The sequence below is a fragment of the Augochlora pura genome, chromosome 1 (genome assembly GCF_028453695.1).
Source record: "Augochlora pura isolate Apur16 chromosome 1, APUR_v2.2.1, whole genome shotgun sequence".
In the NCBI taxonomy this organism is placed as follows: domain Eukaryota; kingdom Metazoa; phylum Arthropoda; class Insecta; order Hymenoptera; family Halictidae; genus Augochlora; species Augochlora pura.
In genome coordinates this window covers 3,570,152-3,581,122 of record NC_135772.1, presented here as the reverse complement: position 1 = coordinate 3,581,122, position 10,971 = coordinate 3,570,152, and the positions used below count along the sequence as shown (strand labels likewise).

The 10,971-nt window shown below is 34.6% G+C and overlaps 4 protein-coding genes across 5 annotated transcripts; 1 reads left to right on the top strand and 3 right to left on the bottom strand.

Moving 5' to 3' along the window:
- The first annotated feature begins 242 nt into the window (after nt 1-242).
- LOC144469000 (cytoplasmic 60S subunit biogenesis factor ZNF622) lies at nt 243-2,560 on the top strand. Of its 2 annotated transcripts, XM_078178852.1 has the most exons (3): nt 243-462; nt 554-1,722; nt 1,932-2,560. In XM_078178852.1, the coding sequence occupies exons 2-3, from the start codon at nt 1,047-1,049 to the stop codon at nt 2,408-2,410; spliced, it is 1,155 nt and encodes a 384-aa protein (XP_078034978.1). In that variant the 5' UTR covers nt 243-462; nt 554-1,046; the 3' UTR covers nt 2,411-2,560. The 2 variants fall into 2 exon arrangements, with proteins under 2 accessions (XP_078034978.1, XP_078034970.1); XM_078178844.1 differs by having other exon boundaries at nt 243-1,722.
- A 202-nt stretch (nt 2,561-2,762) lies between these two features.
- Nucleotides 2,763-5,781, bottom strand: LOC144469040 (arylalkylamine N-acetyltransferase 1). Its single transcript, XM_078178916.1, has 3 exons — nt 5,349-5,781; nt 4,563-4,832; nt 2,763-3,982 (listed from the first exon to the last, which is right to left on the bottom strand). The coding sequence occupies exons 1-3, from the start codon at nt 5,559-5,561 to the stop codon at nt 3,824-3,826; spliced, it is 642 nt and encodes a 213-aa protein (XP_078035042.1). The 5' UTR covers nt 5,562-5,781; the 3' UTR covers nt 2,763-3,823.
- Nucleotides 5,782-5,895: 114 nt separating this feature from the next.
- Vha36-1 (V-type proton ATPase subunit Vha36-1) lies at nt 5,896-7,760 on the bottom strand. The gene is made up of 4 exons (XM_078178889.1): nt 7,614-7,760; nt 7,141-7,258; nt 6,575-7,060; nt 5,896-6,499 (listed from the first exon to the last, which is right to left on the bottom strand). The coding sequence occupies exons 1-4, from the start codon at nt 7,742-7,744 to the stop codon at nt 6,407-6,409; spliced, it is 828 nt and encodes a 275-aa protein (XP_078035015.1). The 5' UTR covers nt 7,745-7,760; the 3' UTR covers nt 5,896-6,406.
- Nucleotides 7,761-8,381: 621 nt separating this feature from the next.
- Alkb (alpha-ketoglutarate-dependent dioxygenase AlkB) lies at nt 8,382-9,903 on the bottom strand. The gene is made up of 3 exons (XM_078178877.1): nt 9,769-9,903; nt 9,594-9,705; nt 8,382-9,533 (listed from the first exon to the last, which is right to left on the bottom strand). Exons 1-3 carry the CDS (start codon nt 9,901-9,903, stop codon nt 8,803-8,805), a joined length of 978 nt encoding a protein of 325 aa, XP_078035003.1. The 3' UTR covers nt 8,382-8,802.
- Nucleotides 9,904-10,971: the final 1,068 nt, after the last annotated feature.

Genomic DNA, 10,971 nt, shown 5'->3' with positions numbered 1-10,971 from the left:
CAACTAAATGTATGTGCGAAAAGCATGGTAAGGTGAGACAAGCCCCACCGTTCATCGGTGTGACTTGTTTCTCATGTGTTGTGTTGACTTCATTCTCTCTTGCTCCTTCAATGTTTACCCTCTTCTTCTTTGACTCTGAGGGCAGCATTGTTCCACCAGTAAATTGCCAACCAATCAGAAAAAAAAATTCTATATTAACTCTCTCTAACGGATCAAGCTGTGATCTGGACGTGCGCAGGAGTAGGTGCCGTTAATATAATTTGTAATTCGCGTATCGAAAAAGAGAGAATCTAGTAACATGACAGTTTTGCCTAATGAGACATCATGGTCCATGTTTAAGTAACAGTAACGTAATAACAAAAAATGAACATAAAAGAAGAACATTTATAATACTAAGTGACAATTAATAGAACTATTCGATAAAGTTAGTAAATAACCGCAGACATTGTGACGATTATTCATGTAAATTTGTAGCCTGTAATTATATGTGTACATACATATTCGAATACTATTTGTCGTTACTACAATTGATTTCAATCTTCGATATATTCAGATGAACCATGAATTTCTTCAAGTTGCCGCTAATTGAGTAGATACACAAATTTGGCTCGAAAATCCGGGAAAATGAGTTACATCTATGTACTTCTTAAATCAAGAACTTGATACTGTTACACATTTTCAGTGGCTCTGGTGCAAGATCAGATACGTATGATTGTGATATTTGCAACAGAATTGCGATGACTCTGTGATCAGTAATATAACCTTAATGTCAGCGTATAAAATAAATGCGCACGTGATTCAGGTTATACAGTAGTAGTTCTTTTCCAGTGTACATACATTGATATTATATATTAATTAGAATTGTTAGTGTTCATGATATTATCTGTATTTCTTTCTAATATTGCAAGTAAATTTTACTGTACACTATTACGATATAAGTAATATATTGTATCGATTGTTATTAGACATAAGAAGTAATCCCACACAATTTGTTAATGTTCGTTGTTAAGTTGTATTTATAAAAACATCAAACCGCGTTGCTGAAAATGACATCGCCGTTTACTTGTATCACGTGTCGTGTGGCATTTCGGGATTTGGAAGTGCAACGACAGCATTATAAATCAGACTGGCACAGGTATAACTTAAAAAGAAAGGTAGCAGAGTTGCCTCCTGTTACTGTAGAAGAATTCCAGAAGCGAGTAATCGCTCAAAGAAATAAAGACGACGAAGAAAGAAAAGAAGAATTGACAAATTGTAAGATATGCAGAAAAAATTTTAACACAAAAAATCAATATGAAAATCATCTGGTGTCCAAGAAACATAAGGAGAAATGTTCAAAGCAAAACATAGTAGAAAATACAAATGAAGATGCAGATGATATGAGTCATTCTTCTCCAGGTCCTATGTTAAAGAATGATATTCAAAAAGAAGGGTCCAGCCGTAGTGGCAAACGATCAGCAGAGGAAATGGAAGTAGATTCCGACATAGAATCTGTAGACTCGGATGAATGGATAGAAGGCACAGAAAACCCAATAAAGAATAATGATTGCTTATTTTGTGATCATCATAGTAGGTCTTTGGTAAAGAATTTGAAGCATATGACTGTTGCACATTCATTCTTTATACCAGATCCTGAATATTGTATAGATATTAGAGGTTTGCTTACATACCTTGGAGAAAAAATATTTGCCGGCTACATGTGCATTTGGTGCAATGATACTGGTAAGAAACTTGAATCATTTACTTCTTTAACCTTCCACCTACCGTACCAGAGTCAATGCACATATGTATTAGTAGAATATCAGTGTGGGTCAGAAATGACTGTGGTACAACAGGCTGTGCTTCAGTAGTTGGAGGGTTAAAATGTAATAATAATTTGTAATGGTTTGTAATAATCTACTATATTAGCAGTATGTTTGCAATATTAACAGGAAAAAGCTTCCAAAGTACTGATGCTGCCAGAGCACACATGGTGGACAAAGGACACTGCAAGATGTTGCATGAAGGAGATGCACTTGCCGAATATTCAGAGTTTTATGATTACTCATCCAGTTATCCAGATGCAGAAAATTGTGACTCGGATGCTGAAGTTGAAATACCTGAACTAGATGACAGTGATTATCAATTGGTTCTGCCATCTGGAAATGTTATTGGCCATAGGTCCCTGATGAGATATTATAAACAAAACTTAAACCCAAACAGAGCAGTTGCAGTACCAAAGAAAGAGAAATTGCGAAAAGTACTATTACAATACAGAGCTCTTGGATGGACAGAAACACAAAAAGATATTGCCATTAAGAAGGCTAGGGACATAAAATACATGCAAAGAATACAGGCTAAGTATTCTACACAGTTACAATTTAAAGCAAATAAACTGCAAAGATACTTTAGACCCCAAGTAAACTTCTAGATATCCCTAGTATATGTATAAATATTGTTGCAAGACTGCATTCCTCTTAAACTTTAGAATTTTTATGCAGAACAAGTTATTAGGCGTGCTTATTGCGTTGCATATTTATACATTTATCGCTGAAATAAACTTGTACTTATTTAATTGAAATCTGCACTTTAATAGTTGTTAATTATAACTACACTGCTGATTTTTATATAAATAAAATTGCTTTTATATTAGATGAAGATACTCGAAAAAAGTCGAAAGAAAATTTTTAGTTAGTTTCATTCCATATTCAGCATTTTTAACTTAAACAAATTTTTAATGTAAAGCATACAATTTTATTTTGTTTTAGGTTCGTGACTTTTAAATATACAAATCAAGTTTTACATAAAAATCGGTAGTTTAGTTACAATTATTGGGTTGAGTCATGAACTCAAGAAAATTTGCTATTAAAATTATTGTTATTAAGTTTACTAACTGCTATTGCCATGACTCATCCCAGTATTGTTGCACTCTAGAATCAAAAGGATATACACGTTACAAGCCATCAGTAATTATAAACTGTAATATTTATTTGGCGGATATTCTTACAAAATAACTTGTAATATATTTTCGTAACATGTGATATCAACAAAAATATTCCTTGTCACTTTTTTAGTTTATACTCATAATGGACCCGTTTATCCATAATTCCTGAAACCATGAGTGAAATCACTTGTTTTCGATAAATTGTTAAAGAGGGTTCCAAAAATCTTGGATCCTGCAACGGCTGTAAAAAAATTTGTATACGAATCCTCGAAAATCTTGACGGTTCGTGTACTGTACGTATACAATATACTTTCAATTTTTTTCGAACAGCGAACTGTAGAATGTGCTCGAAGACTCAACAGATCGTCAAACTATAACATTTGACACGCGATTTTCGTTTTCCTCGTCGTTCACGATTATAGAAACACAAAAATTTGATTTCGTATATCGTCGGTCTTGTGAACCAGAGCAACCAGCCTCATGGAGTTCGTTTACAACGAACAGAATGCAGAACAAAAGTTCAGCGAACGAAAACTCTAAACATAGATCCTCTTACTATTTCGTTTTTGTTTCATTTTTTTTCTTCGGTTTTCCTGTTTTTCTTTTTGCGTAACAACACATCGTTCGAGATACAGAGGAAGAGAAAGAGCGAGCAGATACCGGTGTCTTGAATTTTTAACACTCTTTACGCAAGACACGCGATTCCGCGTCCCGTTGTTAAGAACAATTACTTCTGGAAACGTTAGACGTCTTTGAGACGAACATACATTAGACATTAGAGAGCTGTTATTGTCGCGTAACGATACATATAGTTTTATTCTACTGTTTTCTTTCGTAAGGTTTTTTTCTGCTTGGCGAAAATTTCTCGTATAATGGTGAACAATTTTTGTTTGTTTGTCTTTAATTCAATACTTTTACCATCAGTTTCAAAGCTTCATGGGGCTGAGCCGGTCTGATTGACTCGTCTAGCTCCATGTACGAGATCTCTGCTTCCACTTCGAAACCGTGTTTCGAGCATACCTTTTGAGAATACATCCCCGTAGCGTCAGCTTTGATCACCTATAAACACATTAACAAATTGAGGACTCTCATCTAAAAGATTTTCCACTTTTACGAACATTTACATACACTTTGAATTACATCCACGTGCAAAAGTACCTCCCGAGAAAGCAACGAGTGCATTGCAATTACATCTTGGTAAACGAACATTCACCTCATGCATTACAATCGAAGAACATGCTGAAACAAAAACAGAATTTGAAGTATCGAAGAATATTGAGTTGTTTCAATATTCTCTTTTTCTTTTCGAAACGGTACTCTATCTTCACTTTGAGTTCGGATCAAAGATTTTGCAACATGCTCCCATCGTTTCTTGTGCTAAATACAATTTTAGATTGGAAACTATGTCGTGTGAGAACACCACATCAATTTATTGGAAATTTCCGTTGAGATATGGGGATGTATAATGTAAAATTGGAACAGGATGGCGGCAGACCATTATAAAGGTCATGGAGCACTGATTTAGGGTGGCAAGTGACTCTCCAGAGAACTTAAAGGCATGCATCGGACATTTAAAACACACACAGTTAACTGTGAAATATCATCAGGATTTTCAATTCTCATGCCAATTAATTGTTACCTTAAAGCCAGCATCTTTTGCGGTTTGTATACTGTCTGCCATCAGAATGTTCGCCAGACCCCTCCCACGGAAGTTCTCGTCTACGCTGAGGATGCGGCAGTCGAACAACTCGTCAACATTGTACTTGGTAAAGAGGTCAACTTTCTCGTTGACCTTGTAGAGGAGTCCGAATATTATTTTGAATTTTTCGTCGCTCAATTCGGCAAGCCGACGTTCAGCTTCCTCGCGTTCTCCCTTCTTCAAAATACCATTCAAGACCATGCCTGCTATCTGATAAGATGATAGGAATGTTCAACAATAATGTGACATAAACTTGATCTCCTAGAAGTTACGAATCGACTACGGCTCTATTCTAAATGATCTTTCTAATGGCTGTATCCCTTGAAGAAAAATAGGACAGGATACACATTTTTTACTAAAAATTTATTCAATTATTTAAATGTACAAGGAGCAAGTGAATTATCCGAGCAGTTTATTTATTTCGAAATACAAGCGTCGAATAGCTTGTCGCAATAACATATGTTGTGAATATAGAACCATAAAAAAATGTCGACGAAAATTCATGATATTATAATATTAAGTTTAAGGTAGATCTCTACCCCACGTGTAGCTTATTGATAATACCAGAGAAACTGGTATTGTACAAAGCACTTAACTTCAAGGTCAAGGAGAACGTTTACTTGTTGATAAGGAAGACACATATAGGAACCATAAAAATCGATGGAAAAAATGTACACGGGAAATATAAAGTTGGCGAAGTAGTTTACCTTCTTCAATTTGACTTACCGCCCCATTCTGATCCACCAGCATCCTTGAGTATCCCTGCTTTAAAGTGAGCAGACAGTGTCTCTCGAGCTCAAACTGGCTCTCACCCTTACTGCAGAGATCTACCGCGCGGTTCAATGGTTCGTCGGAAAAAAAGTTCCATTTCAAGTGATGGATCGCCTCCTCGAAGCGATTTTCTGGAACTTTAACGACCGTTAAATGATCAGACGACATCTTTGGGGTGGACACGGCACGAATTTTCCGCGCACTGAAAGGATTTTCCACGCGCGCATCACCCTTAGTAGGGAGAGCTCATATGGGAAAAGGTCCATATATTGATTGACCCAGTTCAAGAAATTTACCGGCTACAATGATTATGTATCGTCCTTAATTATTCTTAATGCGAAACGCGCGTGTCAAGAAGCATCTATATCTATAGTTGCCGACAGGAACTCGATAGATATAATAGTTCTCTATCCAATATTTGTATTGATTATAGACTCAAGTTTTTGATATTATATACATCTGGAACAGATGGAGTGTATTATAAGAAACATAAACGCAGGTGTGAATGTATATGTACATGTTTATTAGTTTTAAATTGTTACTAAATTAACTGATTCTATACCTTTTAAAATAACTACCATGAATGGTTCACATCCCACAATTTGCTTATCAATATATTAACAATGCAAACAGTTTGAATGTGCTTAGATACAATAGCAGTTTTAACAAGCCAGTGACACATGATCAATCGCAAATGTTAACATCTTTCAATTATCATATGGTAATAAATTCTAAGGTACATTACATTGTAATTAATAAATGTTAACAATGCCGTATACATAGATCACCATTATCCATTACACTTTGATAACATAAAACTTGCTTATGAAAAATTAATCACAATTTTTCGCATATAGTATTTCTATTCTGAAATAATATTGTTTAAGGATCTTTGTAAAGAGGATAAATTGCATTATCATACTTCACTTGATTCACACTTTACACATTCATCCAGAATCAAATCATACTTCTTTTTAATACTTCAGTATGTGAAAACAAGCTATGTACAGTGTTTAGAACAAAATGTCATCATCTCCTTCATCAAGCATGTTCGGAGCTTCAACATCTCTATCTTCAATCATCATCTTTGATCTTGCTACTTCAAGCTGGAAGAGAATTTATAAATTGTAGTAACATCTTATTCAAAATTAGGAAGCTCGATTACAGAAATTAAATATTACCTTAGCTTTTGCTTCTTTCTTCTTGTCTTGAATCTTTTTTAACCGGTAGAATTCTTCTCTTTCCAACTCATCAAGCTCGGAAATGATATAGGCAAGAGTTCTTTCAATTCTGGGAATGATAACATGTTCAATAGCATTAACACGACGATTTGTAATTTTAATAACCTCATCCAGGGTCACAAAACTTGTTTGCAAGGATGCTAGTTCCACTAACAACTTGACTGCTCTTTGATAATTCTTTTTTAATTTGGCTAACTGCTGCCCACCTCTAGCCAAACCAGCCAATTCATACGTATCTGTACCATCCTGATATGATTCAAATACTGGAAGGTTAACACCAGCCACATTATCTTTTTTAGAACGAATTTTAATTTGTGCTTTAGTCACATTCTGCAGAACTACTTGATTAAAATCTCCAGTTGTAAATTTTGCTTCAGCCAGTGAGAAAGCTGCCTCTTTCATTACTTCTCCCATAAGTGTTTTTGTCTACACAAAAGAGTAATAAATGCAAACATTATAAAATAAAATAAAAGCAAGTAGGAACATAAACAGCACACAAGTTGTACCTCAATAATTTTACCCAAAATCAATCTGAAACGCATTTGCAATGCATCGGCTTTCTTCTTTAATAATCCATGTCCTTTTTGTGCTCCCTGAAGTCGAGACTTCATTAACATTTGTGCTCTGAAAGAAACATGTACTGATTCAAATATAGTTCTCATTTGTTACTATTCATGTAGTAATTTAAGGAAAAAAGGTATATCTACAAAGTAGATATGAAATTTCAATATTGTAATCAGACAATTATAAGCTAGTGTCATGTTTGTTAATAACATAATAATACAATGATAATACAGTCTCGTATTCAAAAATGATAGTAGGATGTTTAAAATTAAGTGACATAGGGTTACACCCATCAAGCGATAGTTGAGGGTCACGAGTAATACAACGTAAAATAAACATTTATACGAAATAAATGGAAAGTGTAATAGATATGAGAAAAAATAGAGAATTAGTGATCTTTTAGTGAAATACTTACCCCCGAGAAGGGAAAATTGGAAGTTTATCCTTTCCAGACATAGCTACAAGAACTATCAAGCAGACAGGAATGAGATTGATCAGCTGACTCGCGGGACCGGAAGTTTCAAAGTAAACGAAGTCGCGCGTCATGAAGCGCGCTATTTAAAATGTAGTCAATATTTCGAATTTGACAGAAGTTTCTTTTCTTTGTTTCACTTCTTTTACCCAGAGGAAGCCGGAAAGAACTAACAATGTGATTTTTTCAAAATTAACGTCATCCATTCAATTCTAATAATTAAAAGTTCAAGATGTATCATTGAAATAAATAGTATATGCTCAGTTTGACATTAATATCGCAATTGAATAATGAACAAGCAATGGAGAAATCAATCAAGTGATAATGGCAGAGAACAGAGAACCTATAACACATTTGAAGAAATGAAAGAATGTTTTGTGCAACGATTAAAAAAAGAAAATCGTTGTTTTTTCATTAGCGACAGCAAATCGTCAAATACAATTAGAATTGACGTATGCGCTGTCAATCCATGTAATTCGTGCAGAAGCTGCTCACGCACAGGAATAATATCAAGAGCTTGTAAAAATATTCTCATGAGAATGAATATAAATAACTTGTAGCGATAGGTGCGTATACTTACAATTAAATATAAAATACAGGGCACTTTTACATTGATAGAAATACGAAGGTAATACAATGTTTTTTTTGTAGGTAGATACGTTTTTAACAAATCATGTCTAATTTGAAAGGAAATATGATTCATGTACCAGATATTTCTAAAGATTTTATTCTTAACAAGGCAGTTCAAGATGCTACCCATATTTTACTTAAACCATACACGTCTATGATATACTCTGAGAATAAGTATCAAAGCATAAACGATTTTGCTCAAGGATGTATATTGAATTCGCAGGATTTTTCATTGAAGATGGCAACAATTGCATGGAATTTCTTAAATATTTTTTCAAAAGAAGATCAAAAATTTAACTACAGAACTGTTAAAAAAGATAGCGAGGATAGTGAAATTTAAAGTTTTATTAGATTACTATTAATAGAAGTATATTATATTTTTTATGGTGCAGCTGCTGCTACTTATGTGAATTGACAGTTTATATGATGGAAGAAATTTATATTTAAGACCGATGTAATTAATATAAGTATTTTTATAAAACTATACAAGCAAATGTACAATTCATGACAAAGTTAATTGTCCAGGTGGTAACACCTGCCTTACATTTAAATTGATTCTAGCCTCGGAAATATAAGCTTTGGCTTTATTCCAATCGTGGGGAAACCGTTTATAATATTGCTCCTTATTATCATTTGCTTCTCCTTCCTCCCACGGTATATAAGTGGCTGGTAAAATTTTTGGTACACCATGGTACCTGTAACGCGATTCTCCAGACATTATTACTATGTCTCCACTTCTTACAAACATAGAGTCAGCTGGATCATTTTGCGTAAGTCCTCCCATTAAAAATATTGCAGTTTGTCCAAAGCTTATGGAAAACAATGGTGCATTCATGTTAACTTCAGAGTGATCAATATGACCTCCTAGAGTTGAATCCATTCTATAGTAATGAATAATTGCTGCTTCTGCTTTGAAGTCCATAAAATTCAAATTTTTTGCTATAAACGAAGTCAGTTGTGACAATTCTCTAGGCATTTCTGTTTTAGATGTTTCAGAATATAATTTAGTGTCCCAATTATGATGATATCCCAGTGTTGACCAACGTAATTTCTTGATCAAATCTACATACTTGCTCTTGGAATAACATAAATCCCACCAACTCTCATTATCACCCACATCATTATGGGCATCCAAATTTATTTTATATGGTTTTCTTGAGTAATCTTTTAAACATTTTAGAATCCAATACCGTTGGCCAACAGGGGTAAATGGATTTCTTATAAAGATCAGTCCTGGTAACATAAACAACTTGTAAAACGTTCAATACTACATTCTAATATTAGCATATGTACCTGGTATATTGGAAAATTCATAAATCTTCCAATCTTTCACCGGTATCAATCCTAATTCTTTTCCAGATTCATCACTGGTGCACTCTCTTTTACAATGTGACTTTAAAATAACCTAAAAGATAACAAAAATTCACAAACATAAGAAAATGTACAAATAATATAACTTACGTCATACTTTACTATGATCTTGGTTATTTAAGTCGACTACATCTTGTAAATCAATCGGAGGGTTTCGACGTTTATAATATTTAAAGCTATCTCGAAACATTGAAACGTATTGCGGGCGCCGCCATTGCATTGCGTAGTTCATAATTTTCTCGCGCATTTCTAGCTATGGTGTCGCTATGATACATAATGTATGTACAATTTCTGTCAAACGGTTTAGGGAGTGTAATTCGAAAGTAAATTTGAATTGACTTGAACTTATTGTGAGATTCCTATGAAAGATGCATGCAATTAGATGCCACAAATGTTTGAAGAAGAATGTTATTTTGACCCAGTAGCGGTATGTAGATGATCAAAAGTATTGATCCCCGTGTCATTAACCACGAATAGCATCGATTGGCCTTTGGCTGATATACAATATGTATGTACATATGTATGTGCATAGAAAAATTGTAGAAACACCATCGATGCAATGTGTCGATCGCTTAACCTTAACGGCTTAACCGACACGCAAGTAAGCAATCGAAGATGAATCTACAATGCAACAAGTGACTAAGAATCGACGAGAAATATTCGTCGACCGGACACGTGTACGACGCACCGTACCATTACGATTATTCGATTCGCTTACAATTAGCATAAATATCATCATCGTCGCTGCGAACATTAATACTGAGATACGTATCAAAAAAGTGCGAGATTCAATTAGCTTCTTTCTAAAGACTGGCCCGTACGCACACGGTAATGGACTGTGACTAATTTTAGAGCGTAATTTTCGCATAATAATACTGCCGGGAAATCTATGATTTCATAGAGCCGAAGAGAGGCACGCCGGCCGACTTCAAGGCTTTTCGAAAGCTTCGAGCGAATTAATAGCGCGCACCGCGTTAATAATCGTCCATTACCATCGCTTCTATTCTCCATAAATTCCATCCATCCACCCACCCACCCTGCGGCGCGATTTACTGTTCACCTGTAAGAATACGAACAAGCCTCGATCCAGTTCTTAGTCCTCACATGAAATGTCATGTTCATTAGTGTACCGTTTCTCCTTGGAAGGTACAATTACTCAAAATTCTTTCGGACCAAAGACAAATATTATCCCTCTACGTATAATTGGTCTATAAAGTTGTAGCCTTAAACATTTGAGCGCGAAACAGTTGTCTTTGGTAAAAGTAATTTTTTTTATTCTATTGCATGGACACGTTTATCA